At 41.3% G+C, this 19,054-nt stretch overlaps 1 protein-coding gene across 4 annotated transcripts in view; it reads right to left on the minus strand.

Moving 5' to 3' along the window:
- Positions 1-1,734: 1,734 nt before the first annotated feature.
- TCEA1 (transcription elongation factor A1) overlaps positions 1,735-19,054 on the minus strand; it is a 47,470-nt gene continuing 30,150 nt past the window's right edge. For 3 of the 4 annotated variants that reach the window (XM_029923629.1, XM_029923628.1, XM_029923630.1), the window contains 2 exons: positions 14,049-14,120; positions 1,735-1,969 (listed from right to left, as the gene is read on the minus strand). In XM_029923629.1, coding sequence (XP_029779489.1) covers positions 1,844-1,969; positions 14,049-14,120 — 198 coding nt within the window. In that variant the 3' untranslated portion in view covers positions 1,735-1,843. Of the gene's footprint in view, positions 1,970-10,734; positions 12,339-14,048; positions 14,121-19,054 lie in introns of those variants that run through there. The other variant, XM_029923631.1, reaches the window with a different exon arrangement.

Genomic DNA, 19,054 nt, shown 5'->3' on the forward strand with positions numbered 1-19,054 from the left:
TGTAGGTTTCTTTTTTCTCCAGTTTTCTTGAGATGTGATTGACACAGAACACTCCACAAGCTTGAGGTAGACGGCATAATGAATGACTTTATGTATATACATAAATGTGTATGTATACACACACATATATATGAAATGATTACCACATTAAGCTGAGTTCACATCCATCATGGAAGGGCATTCTTACATGGACTGGGACACAGTAAGAGTAGTGAGGGCAAATCAAAACAAGTCCAAATAATAAACTCCCATCTGGTGAGTTTAAAGCTTGCACAAGATGAAATTCGTAAAATCACCTGTGAAGAGGCCAGTTTGCTGTTAGGTGGAGGAAATGTGTGGGTGGGAGTTCACACACACACACACACACACACAGAGAGGCTGATTTCCTGCTGTCTCCTGCACTTCGCAATGGGATGCCGAGTTACCCCCTAGGAAGCATCCACCCTGTCCTGTGGTTTCAATACCCCAATCACTGTTGTCTCTGCTGCAACACTATTTTACCAGTCCTCAGCCTGCGTTACGAACTACAAATTTCTTCTAGCTTTCTGGCCACAAAAATATTGGCCAGAAATTTTAATCAGCGCACACCATGATCTCCTTTGTATGTGTAGGCAGTTAAGTATGTCATTGGGATGGTGTTTTGCTCTTTATATATGACTTGCTGATCTGAGCAAACTAGCCACAAGAGACACACCAGCACCTTCCCTCAGCAGCTTCTTGCCACCCCCTGCCCCGCACCTTCTCCCAACGTCCTTATGTACTTTTCAGATTAGACTCCAATTCCCTTCAGGTCTTGCCTCGTTTTTCTTTTCCTCCAGCAATAGGAGCATCATGATTCTGGTCCAGGTAATTTAGTTGTGCAAACCGACACTGAGTCTACTTCTCAGACATTATCTTCCTCCCACCCTTCCCTGGCATCGATACAAACAAGCACATACAGACGGACTAGGTTCCCTTTTTTCAGTTCAAGAGAAAGCTTTGCTCCTGTTAACAGGTATCAGGGGAGAAATCTTACAGAACTGACTGAAGTACACCACTTTCTCATCAAGAAATTATCCACATTACAATTGGATTTTCCCTTTTCAGCAAGTCTGCCCTTTGCTCCCTGTTCCCGTCTGCACATCTGTCAGGTAGATAGATGTTACACTAACCTGTTGTCTCCCTGGAGGATAAGCAGACGCGTTTCCTAGAACTTCTTCTAATGCCAACCTCTTTCCTCTGTTAAGTGGTCACAGTTTGGACTTTGCGTTCTCTGGCTGACATGGTTACAGAAGACTAACCCCCAGCGGAAGGAGAAAGACCAGCATTCCACCCTAAGTTCTCACTTTTGAATTTCCCCAGCCAGGAGAGGCAAGCCTTGGACTCCCCAGTGGGGACAGATCTGTGGTTCTGCGACTTTCCATGTCATATTAAGGTACAGGCATCCCTGGGGTGGTTCAGCACCACAAAATATTGGATCACTGGAACCATTTGCAAGATTTTTAAAAAGCACGTGCTGGGAGCCATTTCTCAAGTAAGGCAGGTTTGCAAGGCCTCCCACTGTCCGATGGCAACTGGCATCTGCGCTCACTCAACCCCCACTCAGTTTCTGCTTGAGCACCGACCCCCAAGGCACCAGACTGACTGATATCAGGAGTGACTTGCCTTCTTATGCTAAAAATATGTGAATTGTAACCTTTTGTCACAAATGACCACAAATTCCGTGTTTCAAAGCAAGAAAACTTTATTCTCCTCTACTTATGGAGGCCAGAAGTCCAAATTGAGTCTTATCAGACCAAAATCAAAGTGTCAGCAGGCTGTTTTCTTCTGGAGGCTCCAAGAGAGAATCTCCTCCTTGCTTTTCTCAGCTTTTCAGTTTCTTGGGCTTGTGGACCCTTTCTCCATCTTCAGAGAACATCACTCCAACCTCTGCTTCTGCCATCCTGTCTCCTTTTTCTCTTCCCTGGTCAAATCTCGCTCCATCTACCGCCTAAAGGAACACTCATGATTACAATTAGGGCCCCCTTGGATAAGCCAGAGTAATTTCTCCGTCTCAAGATCCTGAACTTAATCACATCTACAAAGTCCTTTCTGCCAGGTCCTAGGTTTGAAGTTCTAGAGATTAGGACTTGGATATCTTTGGGGGCCACTATGTAGCCTATCACCCTGCCTACCTGAATCCAAGGATATATTAAATACATTAGACCCTCCCTGGTTCCCATAGGATGACATACTTCCCACTTATGCGTAACAATCAACCATCCAGGAAGGGACTGGTGCTACACTCAACACCTCTTTCCTCCTCTGGGCAGTAGGAATACTACATTTCCCAGGCTCCTTTGTGCTTAAGTTGGGACCATGTGACAGAGTTCAGCCAATGGAATATGGTGGGAATGATGTATGCCTCTTCCCAAGCATGGCCATAAACTACCTCACTCCATCTTTCTGCTCTTTCTTCTATGGCTCCATATGGCCACCACAGGGTTAAATATAAGTGACTTTGTGATGGCGGAGCTACATGATGGGAGGGACTTTATGTGACTGTTGCTTCCTTGCTAACAGTAAAATATGTGTGTAGAAGTTTCTCCTGGAATACTGTCAGTGGGGCAATCTTGGTAACAGGGAGATTTTTATTCAACCATGGTTGGTAGTAATGGTATTTGAACTGTTTGGTAAGTTGGTGCGATCCTCTAAATGTGTCCTCTCTAAATGCCCATCTGGAAATCCTAATAACCAATATGATATTAGAAGGTAGGGCCCGTGGAAGGTGCTTAGGTCATGAGGTGGGGTTTTTACGAATGGAATCACCCTTCTTATGAAAGAGACCCCACAGGGCTCCATCACCCCTTCCGCCATGTGAGGACATCGTGAAAGGGTGCCGGCTATGAACCAGGAAGAGCACTGTCACCAGAAAATGTCCATGCTTGTGTCTTGATCTTGCCAGCTTCCAGAACTGTGAGAAATAGATTTCTACTATTTACAAACATTTACAGTGTGCGGCATTTAGTTACAGCAGCCCAGAAGGACTAAGACAGTTGATACGAAAAAAAGTTACCGTGATTCACACATCACTGCATGCATGTCCCTTGACTTTTTTTTCTTTCTTTCTTTTTCTTTTTCTTTCTTTCTCTCTCTCTTTCTCAAAATATACTGAAATAAACAGAAAGAAAGAGAGAGAAAGAGAGAGATTGCAAGTGGGTAATGGGCAGAGACAGGGAGACACAGAATCCCAAGCAGGCTCTGTGCTGTCAGCACAGAGCCCCACACGGGGCTCAAACTCACAGACTGTGAGATCATGACCCAAGCTGAGATCAAGAGTCAGATGCTTAACTGATTGAGTGACCCAGGCACCACGTCTGTCACTTCTCAATGGAACTTTGCCACTCTACCAATTAAGAGATGTCTATTCTCTCCTCCTTGAATATGAACTTGCTTTGTAGCTTGTTTTGTGCCAACAGAATGTGGCACAAGTAGTAATGTGCCTGTTCTGACCCTGGGTCTCGATAAACCACGTGTGATTTATGTTAGTGACTGAGATCCCTGCCCGGGTATCATGTGAAACAGCCTGAACTAGTCTGATGGTTTATGAGGAATGTCATGGAACAGGGAGGAGCTGTCCCAAATGAAGGCTGTCCCAGACCAACCAGCACACTAGTGACCTGGCACTTAGCAGCAAACGCATGAGGGAATCCAACCAAGAGCAGAGGAACCATCCAGTTAAGGGCAAGCTAAGTTGCCAATCCACAGAGCTGTGAGTTAAGAGTTGTTATTTTAAGCCACTGCATTTTGGGATGATTTGTTACATGGCACAAACTGATAGACATGTATTTACAGGCACATGTTGGAGCAGAGAGACATGAGTCTGGGAAGTTGTGTGGTTTGCATCTAGCCATAGCTGATTCTTGGGGACACGCCTCATCACTTTAGCCAACATAGCTAGCTGGAAAATGCATGACCCTAAAACTGATTTTGGTTTCACAGTACAGTTGGAAGGACTTCAATTATTCAGAGAATTGTTTCAAACTACCACTTAAAAAAAAAAAAACCTACCAATTTACTTGTGAACAAATGCTACTGTGGGGTTCTTAAATTAGTCATCCCAGACTCTGCGATTTCATCTATAGTAAAATAGCCAAAAATTAGAGACGGTAAGTTTACCACTTTTCTCTGGTAAGAAACGTTTAAACACACACATGCGTACACGTACATGTACACACACACACACACACACACACAGAAAAACATAAGACTGACATAATTTAGAAAGTGAATTTTTACACCAACAGAGCGTACAACCTTTAAAAGAGGCGCTTATAGAACATCTAGTTCATCAACCATAACTTTTCTCGGTTTTCTATGGGCCAATGGGAACTATGGAAAACTTCAGTATTGTTTTTTAGATTGACATTTGAGAACTACCTGTTTTGTTTTGTTTTTAAGTTTACTTGTTTATTTTTAGAGGCAAGGGACAGAAAGATAGGGCGAGAGAGAATACAGAGCAGGCTCTGCACTGTCAGTGCAGACCCCCATATGGGCCTTGATCTCAGGAACTGTGGGATTATAACCTGAGCCAACCTCTGGAGTTGGCTACTTTAAACAACTGACTCACCCAGGCACCATGAGATCTATTTTTAAAGAGATAAAGAGAATCTACCAAAATTCTTCTTGCTGTAGGGGTGCCTGCGTGGCTCTGTTGGTTAAACTTGATCTCAGCTCAGGTCTTGATCTCAGGGTTGCCAGTTCGAAACCAGCTTTGGATTCCATGTTAGGCTTAAAGCCTACCTAGAAAAACAATTCTTGCTACTTGCTGAGAATGCTTACATACATGTACCCTAGGGCTGCTGGGATGTCAGCACCTTTGAGAAGCCTTTTTCTGTGTAGGCGGATGGAAACATCCTGCTCTGTGTTCCCATACGCCTGACCTCTCGTTCTGCCAGAGTTGCAGCCCCTGCACAGAGGACTGGCCGCAGACCTGGGGAGGCCCCGTGTTCACAAATCATTCAGGAGTTTCACGGCAACAGCGCAGCGGCAGGTGGAGCAGGGGTCCTCCTGAGCGTGGGCTGCTGTAGAGCTGCACAGTGCGCACGCCCAGGAAGCTTGCCCTGCCCCCATATTTTACCTTGCCCCGGAGATCTGAGATGCTGGAGAGCAAGGATTCGTCTCAGCTTTCTGTCTCCCCAGCACTCAGGGCAGTGCCTGACACCTACTAGGCTCCTTCAGGACTCCTGTCTTAAGAGTGACTCTTTACTAAGCACTATTAAAATTCAGTTTCACTGTGCTACTGCTCTACAAGAGATATGCTGTGTTTCCAATATTCCAGGGGAAAGCTCCATTTTTTTTTAAGTATGTATGGATGGATGGATGGATGGATGGATGTATTTAGAGAAGCTGAGAGAGAGACAGAGAGAGAGAGAGAGAGAGAGAGACAGAGAGACAAGAGAGAGAGAGAGAGAGAGAATATCCCAACCAGGCTCTGCACTGTCACCACAGAACCCAATGCAGGGCTGAAACCCACGAACCAATGAGATCATGACCTGAGTTGAGATCAAGAGTCAGATGCTTAACCAACTGAGCCACCCAGACGCCCATGGAAAGGTCTTCCTTCCTAAGCAAAACATAAAACCCAGAAACCATAAAATGCTAATAGATTGGATTAGATGAAAAAAATTTTAATTCTGTGCCTTAAAGACAACATAAAAATAATTTATAGAAGACTATAAAACACTGGAGATTACTATGCAGAGTGCATTAGGAGTGCCTACAAATGAGTAAGACAACTCTATAAACTAAAAAGGAAAGACAGAATAAATTAAAATTAACAGAAGAAATCAATGGGCTATAAAGATGAGCAGAGGGGCACCTGGGGGCTCAGTTGGATAAGCGTCCAACTCTTGGTTTCAGCTCAGGTCATGATCTCGAAGTTTGTGGGATTGAGCCCGCGTCTGGCTCTGCAGTGACAGTACAGAGCCTGCTTGGGATACTCTCTCTCTCCCTCCCTCTCTCTCAAAATAAACAAACATTAAAAAACAAAAAAAGATGAGCTGGGGTGCTTGAGTGGCTGAGTTGGTTAAGCATCCAATTTCAGATCAAGTCATGATCTCATGGTTGGTGAGTTCAAGCCCCACATCGGGCTCTGTGCTGACAGCTCACAGCCTAGAGCCTGTTTCGGATTCTGTGTCTCCCTCTCTCTCTGCCCCTCCCCTGCTCAGACTTGGTTTCTTTCTCTCTCAATAATAAACAAACATTAAAAGTGTTTAATTTAAAAAAGATGTGCACAATAAATACAAAATAATAGTCATTCGAATTCAAATTAAAACAAAAGGACAGTGGTTACTATTTCCACGCCCCTGGATTTGCCAAAACCAAAGGTTTGCAATTATCCAGTATTAGCAAAGTGTCAGGAAAGGGGCCTTTCTATCCTGTTGACAGGTAAGTAAACCAGTTTGACTTTCTGGAGAGCCATCTGGCGGTGTCTATCATTCTGAATGTACATATCCATTAGCTGAGCAGTTAGACTTTGACGAATCTATCCTAAAGGGGCACCTGGGTGGCTCAGTCGGTTGAGTGTCTGACTCGATACCAGCTCAGGCCATGATCCCTGGATTGTGGGATCAATCCCTACATCGGGCTCTACAACTGAGCATGGAACCTAATCAGGATTCTCTCTCTCTGCCCTTCCCCACTCACAGTCTCCTGCCCTAAAAAAAAAAAAAAAAAAAATTCCTACAAAACATCAAAACAAAAGCTACCCAGAGGGGAATAGTCTTAGTCTTTAAAGGAAATGCTGGGGCACCTGGGTGGCTCAGTCAGCTTAGCATCCAACTTAAGCTCAGGTCATGATCTCACGGTTCGTGGGTTTGGGCCCCACACTGGGCTCCGTGAGGACAGCTCGGAGCCTGGAGGCTGTTTCTGATTGTGTGTGTCCCTCTCTCTCTGCCCCTCCCCTGCTCATGATCGGTCTCCGTCTCTCAAAAAAAAAAAAAAAAAAGTTAAAAAAAAAAAAAAAAGGAAATGCTCTATGTGCCCACAGAGAGCTCTTCGGTGAAAACAAAAACCATGCATCCATATGAACCAATGGGAAGTGTTCTAAGGTCAACTGTTAAATGAAAAACAAACAAACAAGCAAACAAACACAATGTGTAGGATATGTTATGTGTGCCTATTTATGTTGATAATGCCCTCTAAAAGCATCCCCCCATGACGGAGCTGGGTACTGTTTCAAGGTCTTTACCAATTATTGTTTAGCCCTCACCCACACTCCTGTAAAGTAGGACGGTGTTCCGCTTTACAGACGTGAAGATCCTTGGTCAAAGTCTCACCACTAGTAAGCAGTAGTTGGATTTGAACCGGAGATCAAAAGCCTATGCTCTTACCCAACGCTGCAATTATGCAACGCCAAGTTTCTAGGAAAGAGGACTAGAAAGCCCAGGAGAGCACATACACACAAACACAGAGACATAAAGTACAGAGCCAGGGAGATCATTTTCATGATTTAGACCTAAAAGACTGAGGCAATAAAACCAATTTCATAGGTGGTAGTTAAAAATAGCCTTGAACCAGGACACCTGGGTGGTTTAGTGGGTGCCCAACTCCTGATTTCGGCTCCAGTCATGATCTCATGGTTCCTGAGTTCAAGCCCCACACTGGGCTCTGTGCTGATAGTGTGGAGCCGGCTTAGGATTCTTTCTCTCCGCCCCTCCCCCACTCACATGCATGCTCACTCTCAAACAAAAATAGCCTTGAATCAATCCTCTCTGCCTTCAGAACTTGTTTAGAATCAGGAAGCAACTTTTCTTATTAAATATAACATGGCAAACATTTATTAAAAATCAGCTTTCATATATAAAAATACTACTGCTGTCTTAGATGAGTCAGATTTTTTTTCCATCAGCTACTGAATTTGGAGCTAAACCATCTTTAGCTTCCCTGGCATGATGATAAGCAAACACTTCTTTTTTGCGTTATCTCAAGTAAAACAGTCACCAAACAGGGCTTTTCCTGAGGAATGCCAACTTACTAATCTCATGGAGGATGAAGTTGTGGCCTTGGCATTATAAACTACCCACCTGAACGGACTGTGCCAGTGGGATACGCTGGAAAGGCAAGTAAGTAGTCAAAACATTCACTATAAGAAAACTAGAAGTTGCAACTTGATTAGCCTAAGAAAAGGAAATCTAAATTAAGAAATAACTATCCACTTAGCCATTAAAGTTTTAAAAAATTAACGGTATGGTGACTACCACTAACAATGCTGCACTGTATATTTGGAAGTCACGAAGTAAGATCCCAAGAGTCCTCATCACAAGAAAACAACGTAACTGTGCAGTGAGGGATGTTCACTTGACTTACTGTGATAATCATTTTGCAAAATATATATTAAATTTTTGTTTTACACCTAAAATTAATATGTCATATATCCACTGTATGCGTTAGCTACTTTGACACCCATTTCTGTAACAGGCAGCTGGAAAAAAAGTTATTTTGGACGCCTGGGAGGCTCAGTCGGTGCAGGTAGGGCGCCCCATTCTAGGGCTCTCATGGTTTTTGCTTTCAAATGGCACTGTTATAAAAATGATTTGGATGTAAACTATAAACCACATTTAAGGGCTAAAAAAAACCCTTTTTATTTCAAAGTAGCTCAGTCCTCCAATTTTGGAAACACTTGGGCTTATTTAACTGAACCATATGGCCGATCACATATCAAATTTCTCTATCTTTGCAGTCATGACACAGCCACTAAGGGGAAAAAATAATAATAATAATTAGGGGTCTTTTATAGCACCCAGGGAGAGGAATCAGAACAAGTCGTCGGAAGTAGTCACCTGTGCTTGCATTTCCCATCCACCAGTTGGGTAAACAAGGACTTAAGAGTACACAAGCCAATTTGAAAAAAAACGTGTTTCCATTAATAATAAAACTGTGGAATCACTTTGCAGAAGGAAGGTACTGAAAGAGATCTCCCAAGACTCTAACTCGTTACATCTCTTCCTTCAAAGTTGGGAGGCTTGGGGCGCCTGAGGCGCTGGTCGGCTAAGCATCTGACCAGCTCAGATCATGATCTCGTGGTTTGCCATCGGGCTCACTGCTGTCAGCACAGAGCTGGCTTCAGAGCCTCAGTCTCCCTCTCTCTGCCCCTTCCTGGCGTGCTCTCGCAATAAATGGATAAACAAATCAGTCAGTCAGTCAAGAGTCTAAAACACTGCCAACCGGTGGTTATCTAATTGGCCTCCACAGTCCTCAACATGTGGGACACACTTTATACCTTGGCTCCTATATGGTCAAGAAATGTACGACACAGACACAAACATAACCAAGAAAAACTATTTCATGAGCATCTACTGTGTGACAAGTACTCTTCCAGGTGTTAAAGATACAGAGATGAAGAAGTTTCTCACAACTTACCCAATGCATCGGACTACCTCACAGCTACTGGCCATCTAGGACAGCCCATGATGAGGTGTTTCCAATGCAGAGCTCTGCTATTCCTGTTGACCAACTTCGATGTACTTACCCTTTCTACAACATCATTCTTCCAGGACTACCTAGGAACTTGTCAATCAGTAACTGTGGCTTTTAAAACTTGTTTGTTTTTGACAAGAGAGGGCGCGGGGCAGGGAGACAGAGGGAGAGCCGGATTTTGAAGCAGGCTCCAGGCTCCGAGCGGTCTGCATAGAGCCTGACTGTTCACTGTGAAACAGCGTCCTCAATGTGGGTACTTTCCTATTTTTGAAACTGACAAAACTATGTGGATTTTTATGTCAGGGATTATTCACATCACAGTTCCTGGTGAGATATAACTCTTCTTAAAGGGCTAATTTTCTACAGCTAAATGTGTGGTGGTGGGAGTGCAGAGGGAGGAGAGTTAACTAGTGATTAAAACTCTTTAAAGCCCAACACCTTTAACTGTAGTTTGTATCTTGAGAAGTAAATTCAAACCCCTGAATTACACTTTGACCTCTAAGGTCAATCACAGTGTACCTATAAGAATTCAAAGTATAGCCTGTTATTTCTTTTGATATCTTAATACTTTAAACGTATTTTTCCTTTTTTTTTTTTTAATTCATTTTTGAGAGAGAGACTGCGAGTGGGAGAGGGGCAGAGAGAGAGGGAGACAGAATCAGAAGGAGGCTCCAGGCTCTGAGCGGTCAGCACGGAGCCCGACCTGGGGCTCGAACTCATGAGCTGTGAGATCATGACCTGAGCCGAAGTTGGATGCTCAGCCGGCTGAGCCACCCAGGCGCCCCGCTCTGTTTTTAAGATATAAACGGATTTCGATGTTGGGTGTGCGTAAGTATTTCAGAACTTCTGTCATGGCTTAGCAAAGCTTGTCAACCAACGCTTGTAATCACCTCTGAACAAGAAAGCCTCGGTGGTTATTGTCTGCCTTCCTACTACATAGGTCTAATTTAATTCTTCTCTATATGCACTGAACACAGTCACTTTGTCCTGGAAATACATGTATGGAGTGCCACCTCTGACAGCATCTCCTGGCTCAGCTCTGACAACTGGCTAGTATGTCTCACTGGCCTCGCTCCCAGATCCCGCTCAGCGTACACGGCACGCGCCCTCCCCGGGGGGCCAGGAGGAGAAGAGAGACCGTGCTCTGTACTACTGCGAACACCAGTTTTCACTTAAAACTAGGCAGGCATCACTTACCTAAAACCATCCTTTATAAACACCTTAGGAATTGGGAGAGAAATTTTCAAACAAAAGGCAGAGCACAGGTCAATGTCTAAACAAAATGACAAAATGTGATACGTGTTTAATAACAAGAAGTTTTATTGGATTACAAATTTAAAAACGGGTCACTTAATTTAAAAGTGGTTTTTAAACTGTTTTAGTTTTATTCTTCCAAAACTCATTCTTCCAAAAATGCACTTTATTTTTCAAGTGATAACGGTTAATCTGAGAACGGACGAGGTCGAGGCAGGACGGCACAGGGGTCAGCGCTCACACACGGGGTCCTAACCTAGGCCTGTGACGCTGTCGCCCGTATTACATCAAACTGATTTGCATTCACCAAGTGGGAAAGGGGGAGCAAAGGGGAGTGCAAAGTGTGTCAGGTCTTTCTACAGAAGTCTGACAGAATACAGATTGACCATGATAAAAAGGTGGCCTTCGTAAAAGTGGCCTCTAAGATGCGCAAGAGCAAGTGTGCCCTAGGGAGTCTACACGAAACTCATTTTTTCTTATTTCTAACAAAACAAATGGTACGCACTTAAAAATAAAATTTAACTAGAAGATCTGTTCTGTTAAACCAACTGCATTATAGGCCATATCACTTTATGGGCTATAAACCTCATTCACTGTGTGACAGAAAGAGAGTAAGCGAATTGGGGCTCAGGACAAAAATATTTTCTATCAACCTCCATATGGAAAGACCGCAGCTTTAATGATTTACGTAGTCCTTAAACTTAATCCTTGGTCAGTAAAGATTTCCAAATCAAAATCAAGTCATAAACTGTCGACAGTAACTCTACTGCACTAAAACACGAACACTGTCTTCCTAGGAACACTGTCTTCCTATGAGGGGAAAATGGTCAGAAGCTTTCCTTCTTTGCCTATGCTGGGATTCATGAGAAATCTTACTCAACTACAACAGTGTTCCGCAAAACCAAAATACACTACAAAGTCAAACAGGTAAATAAACAACAAACCCAAACTGATATCAACAATGTCAAGTCATGTTTCCAAAAGTAAAATCTATTAAGAACAAGTCATAAACATGTACAAGAAATTACAAGAAATGATTATCACGGTTACAAATGCAAAATAATATCTAATTATCCCAGACTTGTGAACATAATAATTAATTCAATCTCATAGGCTAGTTCAAATATTATGTACAATTTAGATAAGCTGGTCAAGTATTACCTCAATACACACCACATTTGATAAACTTATATTATGTCTTCTCCTCCTTCACTATTTGCAGGTACGTGCCAATATGGGGGGAAAATGTTAACTTCCATTTATGTATTAACTGAGAAGAATAACATTTCTACTGTGTATGTTTTGGACTGTAAAAAAATTAAGGTACATTTTCCTTTGAAAAGAAAAAAAAGGTAAGAATAAATTGCCAAAGATTAATATCAACTTACTATAAAAATGAAAAACAAACCAAAAAAACACGTTTTTGAAACAGATCCCATATAATTATTCTGTGGTCGCCCTAACAATCTGAAACTACAGAAGGCATTTAAGGAAGGAATGCTATGTCAAAAACCAAGACTAACCCAAAGTATGTTACTTTAAAAATCTGATTTGCAGCAAAACTAGGTGGCCTAGTTTTAAAGCTAATTACAAAATCCACTTTGTAATGGTCCAGACATTTTGCCATTTCTTCCAACTCAACAGAACTGTCAAAAAAAAAAGAGAGAGAGAGAGAAGTATTTCATGAGACCTTTAAACAGAGACAACGGAGAGTGCCCCGCCCCCACTGAAACACAGCATACCCCACACACTGCTGGAGAGAGGCGTTTTTAAGAAGAGGCTTATTATATTTCTCAGCCATGAATAGTCACCTATCCTATGTGTTTGACTTTTCCATCTTAGAACCAGTAGAAATACATAACTGAAGAAATAGTTTATAAGGTTTTTACTAAGTACCCTTCTTAATGTTTTTAGGTTAAAAAATTAATTTCAAACCCAAACTTTTAGATAAGCCAACCTCTGCCTCATCTTTAGAACTATGCTGCACACACTATGTCCAAAACAAGCTGGAACATGCCCAATAAGAACAGTAATCATCATCGTCTACTATGCAAAATAAATTGAAGAGCTATCTGGAAAAGCCAGACTTGCTCGACAGGACTGAAAACAATTAATGTCTCTGTCGTTGACCAATGTAAAAATCTTCTGGCGACTCGGAACAAGAGACAGTTTCAAATCATGACACTCTCAATGCCAGTAACTAAATCTCTGTATATAATAAAATGGGTACAGTCCTGAACCCCTAAAATAAAAGTCTAGGGCCAAAGTCCTGTCCCATATTTGTGGAGAATGTTTGCCCACTGTCTAGTTTTAATTCACCTCTGACTTTCAGAAAATGCTTGAACTTATGTGAATAATTCAAAATAAGCATTGGAGTAACAGGTCTAAAGCTAAGTACAGCTGTAAAAAAAGAATTACATAAGCTTTCTCAAAATCTAATAAATACAACCAGCATTTCTGGAATACCAACAATTATCAGGCACTTTAAATATGTTACCTGTACTCTTCCCCACAGCCCGTGCTGTAGATATTACTATTTACACTTCATGTAACATAAATTTACAATACACTGAGAAGAGAAGCAACACAGGAGTTCAAAACCTGTTTGGCTCCAAAGACTACTGTACTCCCTCCTACCAGGGAGCTCTCCAACCACACAAACCAAATAAGCTTATCTCATTTAACAATAAAAATGGCCTCAGAAGTGATGTGTAAATCCTCTCCCAAGCTTAAATCATATTTCTGTGGCTCCCAAATATCATTCAAGAAGGGAATCATGTGAATAGCAGAAACTTGCCTGTGTCGGACTGATTCAAGAGAACAATGGTTTAGGTAAGAAGGCTTTTAGTGAAAAGCCTACCAAAACCACGGCAGTGCTCATCTGTTAATTCCTAAAATAAACACTAAGACCACAGGCTGGATTTCAACAAGGTAAAGTAATCCTTCCAGAATCAAAACCCATGAGGATAAGTAATACGCGCGTACAGATTTTCTGGAAGTGCCACTGACTGAATCTAGTATATTCAGTAATATGCGTGTACAGATTTTCTGGAAGTGCAAGAGTAGAAGCCGCTGAATGAATCTAATATATTCAGGACTATGATAAAGTAACTGCACATTCAAGATTCAATCCTGTTATTGCTGCACCAAAACAATATGAAGGGAGGAAAATGCATATTCGTCATTTCTAAGAGTACAGTACAGTATATTCCCTTACAAACAGCTCATCGTGGACTTGCGTAATACTGGACAGCATGAGCACAGGTACATACACTCAGATATCTAGGTGGTTTAATAAAACAATGCGAAGAAATCTATTATAAATGGGTAAACATGAATATAAGAAAGTGTCATACCTTCCATCGATTTCCACATTCATTGCAGACAACAAATGTTGTCATTGGTTCATCAGCACTACGAGTTTGTACCTACAGCAAAATCACAAGAGAGATATTACTTTTTACAATACTTTAAGAAGTCCAATCTCAGTAAGAACATTCTGTATTAGGATATACAATAATCACAACAGTGCCACAATAAGATGTGTCAGAGCCTGAAACAAGTTGAAATAAGCTAAATAATGCCAAAAGAACACATATTTCAAAACTTCATTTTTCGAAGCCATTCCTTGTCTTTTCATGTTTACTGTATCCTGGTTAAGTGGAGATTAAGTCACACGTCATGTTTTTCACAAATGCCCACTAAATATAGAAAAATTTCATCATCACACAAAAGATACATCAGTTTCCTCTTACAAATTAACAGAGATGTAAAAATTATAAGTGTTTCATTCTACAAAACATAAACTGCCTCCACCTTTCTAAACGTGAGGCAGCGACAAGGGAAGAGCCTTAGATATCCATTCTCCGTGACTTGGTATCTGATCTCAGATGGTCATTAGAAACACAAATAAAGACCTGTGTACAGACGTCACTAATGGTTAGGGAAATGCAAATGAAAACCACAAGGATATTTCACTTTGTACCACTGCATACCTGTCCGAATGGCTGGTATCAAAAAAGACTAGAGAGAACAAATGTTCTAAGGATGTGGAGAGAAGGGAGCCCTGTGGGTAGGAATGCAAACTGCTATGACCGTTACAGAAAACGGATGGCAGGTCCTCAAAATAGTAAAACTTCAATTACTGTAGGGGTGTCTGGCTGGCCCCATCGGTACAACATTAAGCTCTTGATCTCAGGGATGTGAGATCGAGCCCCATGTTAGGAGTAGACTTTACTTAAAAAAACAAACAAAAACAAAAACAAAAAAACCCTACATGATCCAGGAATCCCATTCCACATGTATCTCCAAAGGAAATGAAATCTGTCTCAAAGAGATGTCTGCCCCCCCCCCATGTTCCCTGCTGCATTATCCACAAGAGCCGAGATATGAAAACAACCCAAATGTCCTTCCGTGGAAGAATGGGTAAGATAAAGTGGCATCTATGAACACAATGGAATATTGTTCAGCCATAAAAAAGAAGGAAATCCTGCCATTTCCTTCCTACATAAAATACTCCAGACAGAGAAAGACAAATACTGTATGGTATTACTTCTGTGTGACATCTTAAAAAAAAAAAGCTAATTTCATAGAAACAGAGACTAGATGATGGCTGCCAGGGGCTGGGGGAAGAGGGCAATGGAGAGATACAGGTCAAAGGATATAAACCTCCAGTTATATAAAGTTTCTAAGCATCTGATGTATAGCGTGGTGACTACAGTGAGAGTAGATCTTAAACATTCTCACTGGAAGGAAGAGGGGAGGAACAAAAAACAGAAGAGGGAACTATGTTAGGTAATGAATATGTTAATTATCTTACCTTGGTAATTCCACAATGTGTATGTGTATCAAATCATCACACCATACACTTTAAATACATACAATTACATGCCGACTATTCCCATAAAGTTGGGGGGTGGGAAATGTGTGTATAGGGATGTTTGGAGAGTGTAGTTTTATAATAGCGCAAATACTGGAAACAAATATCCAACGGGGAAACAATGAAATAAGAGCATACCCCTCTGATGGAATATTATACAGCTATTAATATGGTTACACGTCTTATGTTTTTAAATAATGCAAGGAAATGCTTACGTTTTACAAGAGCTATGTGAAAAGGACAGTTCTCCCTAAACAATGTGGGGTAAGGCTGCCGGCTCCTCACACAGTTGAACATCCACGTCCAACTCCCCCTAAAACATTAACTGCTAATAACCTACTGCTGACGAGAAGTCTTACCAATAACACACACTGTCGATTAACACATAGTTTGTATGTTATACATACTATATTCCAAATTACTTTTTTAATGTTTATTTTGAGAGAGAGCGAGCCCCTGTGGGTTCACATGCAGTGGAGAGCAGGAGAGAGAGAATCCCAATCAGGCTCCATGCTGTCAGCCCAGAGCCCACAGGGGGCGGCTTCATCTCATGAACCATGAGATCATGACCTGAGCCAAAATCACGAGCCAGACGCAGTTGAGCCCTCTAGGTACTAAATTTTTTTTTTTAATTAAGAAAAAATATTTAGTCATTTTCTGAGAAAGAGACCCATGAACCATGAGATCATGACCTGGCCGAAGTTGGACGCTTAACCGACTAAGCCACCCAGGTGCCCCTATATACTAAATTCTTAAAGCAAAACACAGAAAATAAAAGGTGACTAAAAATCATAAGGAAAGATTTCCAGTACTGGATATATATTTACTGAAAACACTCTGTGTGCAAGTGCACTGATGTAGTTCAAACCTGAGCTGCTGAAGGGTCATCAACTGTACGTAAAATGATGAGGTGCCACTAGATTAGAAATAATTCCCCAAATACTGCAGGTTCCAGAATACTGACCACTGTTCTCTCTGCACAGACTGACTGGTGATTTTAAATCCCTTGTTCATGGTCTCCTGCGTTTTCCAAGTTTTCTGTGAACAGGTACTTCGCATGGCTTTAAAAGGCTAACGTGACTGTATAATGCAGAAGTTCCACTCCTAACACACGCAAACGAACGAAAAGCAGGGTCTCCGAGAGGTATTTGTAAAACAGCAGTTCATCACCGCCATTACTCACGATACGGCCCCAAAGGCAGAACTGGATGTGCAGCCGCAGATGAACGGATAAACAAAGTGCGATATATACACGCCACGGATCGTGACCCCCGCTTTTAAAAGGAAGGAATCTCTGACACATGCTATAATACGGATGACCATTTACGAGCGTTGGATGGGTTTAATCTGCCTTTCCCTGACGATCAGTGATGTTGCTCTGTATACAGATCTTTATTTGTGTTCCTAATTACTATCTTAGAATAAATCAGCTATCAGAAATAAGCCAGAGACAGAAAAGAACAAATACTGTTGTATTATTCCATTTATCCCTTTGACTATCTAGAGACTGGTGGCTGTCACGAGTTAGGGAAATGTGCAGTGACTCTTTAATGGGAACTGAGTTTTACAAACAAAAAAGGATCCTGGAGAGTGGCACGGTGTTATGAATGCACTACTACTCAACTGTATACTTAAAAACGGTTCAGATGGTAAATTTTAGGTTATGTGTATTTTACCACCACTAAAAATTTTAAATTAAAAAGAAAACCAACCCAGGAAAAAAGTAAAAAACAAGCTAGTATGATTTTTTAAAATTGTATCAACATAACATACTTCTGAGGTTGTCCACTTAAGAGAATTCCTGACACCAAGGTTCCAAAGAGAGAGTATCTCTTTCAAGTACACGTTCCTGAAATGACGCTGACAACACGTTATTAAAGTCAGAAGTTATTCTTAGGTGAGGCGCCTGGTGGCTCAGCCGGTTAAGCATCTGACTTTGGCTTAGGTCATGATCTCACGGTTTGTGAGTTCGAGTCCCGCATTGGGCTCTGGGCTGCTTCAGAGTCTGTGTCTCCATCTCTTCCGGACCCTCTCCCACTCACGACCTGGCTCGCTTGCTCTCAAAAATAAATGAACATTAAAAAGAAAAAAAAAAGAACTTATTCTTAGGTTTAAGTAAAGGGGAGAGAAGGAAGATGGATGAAGGCATGAACCTAAATACCAACAATATTGTACTCTGAATAAGGTATATTTAAATTTAATGTGGGTTGATGAAATCCAGCATATTACCACTTCAAAGATGAGAAGTCCACGATACCTGTAAACTAGCAACATGATTTTTAACTCAAAAGCCCAAAGCAAGATAAAGAGGCATTCTCAAAAGAATGGCTTTCTGCTTATTTAAGGCCTTAAGATAAAAATGCTTTGAAAAATCCTTCTGAAATATTCTCATGTATTTATATCTAGATACTTGCTAAACTAGGGCCCTACAAATATGAGGAATTCTTTGCTCTGGAAAAAATCTGGTCTCCTGGTAGATGCATGTTAACCCAAGAGTCAAACTTAAGTCTTTCCTATCTGTTACTTTGCCAACTTTGGAAGTTTTAAATCTACTGACAGAATTTTTTTATTCTTTTTTAAATACCTTTCTATTTATACTTAATACTTCCCACTATGTGACATTTTCAGGACATTGCTGAGATTTCACTGCTGAGACTTTTCTACCTGATTAAAAGAAAACAAAGTAATTCAGTCTCAGAAATTTCTGAAGCCATTTTCATTTGTTAATATATTTTAGTATCTATCAGTCGTAATACTTCCACAGATACTGAAATCTCAGACATACAACTATGATTAAATCAAAGACATCAAGAAGGTAGAGGACTTTAGGCTGGTTAAGTAGAGCAAATCTGAAAGTGGAGTGTTGCATACCTTTAAAAACTAAAAGAGACAGAACTTCATATAATGTGCTACCACATTTTTAAGAAATGGGCAAACAGGAGAGCCTGTAGGGCCCAGTCAGAGGAGCACGTGCCTCTGTCTCGAGGTCATGAGCTAGAGCCCTACGCTGGGTGCATAGATTACAAAATAAGCCAAACACACACACACACACACACACACCCACACACACACACACACGAAATAAAATGGAAAACAAGAATATATTCCTATTTGCGTATGCATGGGGAACACACACAGAAGGCCACACAGCAAACGAATAATCCCAGTTCACCTCCAGGGAGGTGGGACCGGACAGCTCCAGGCAAAAGCGGGAAGGGAATTTTCTACTCATCTTTTGTACCTTTTGAATTTTTAACCTTGAGAAGAGAATACTCTCCAAAAGTTTAAAAAAACAAACAAACACTAAAGGTTCCTTTCTACAACTTACAGAGTTTCTTTCTTAACTGCTTCATTTTCTGTCGATCAGAAAATTCAATTCCCTAAATCTGATACCTTGAAATATTAACTATAAGTTGTTCTCTAATGGGAGAATCTTGAATTTAGTAGATTAGAGAGCACAAAAAATACCTTCTTGACAAATGA

Source organism: Suricata suricatta, chromosome 15, assembly GCF_006229205.1.
Source record: "Suricata suricatta isolate VVHF042 chromosome 15, meerkat_22Aug2017_6uvM2_HiC, whole genome shotgun sequence".
NCBI classification, from domain to species: domain Eukaryota; kingdom Metazoa; phylum Chordata; class Mammalia; order Carnivora; family Herpestidae; genus Suricata; species Suricata suricatta.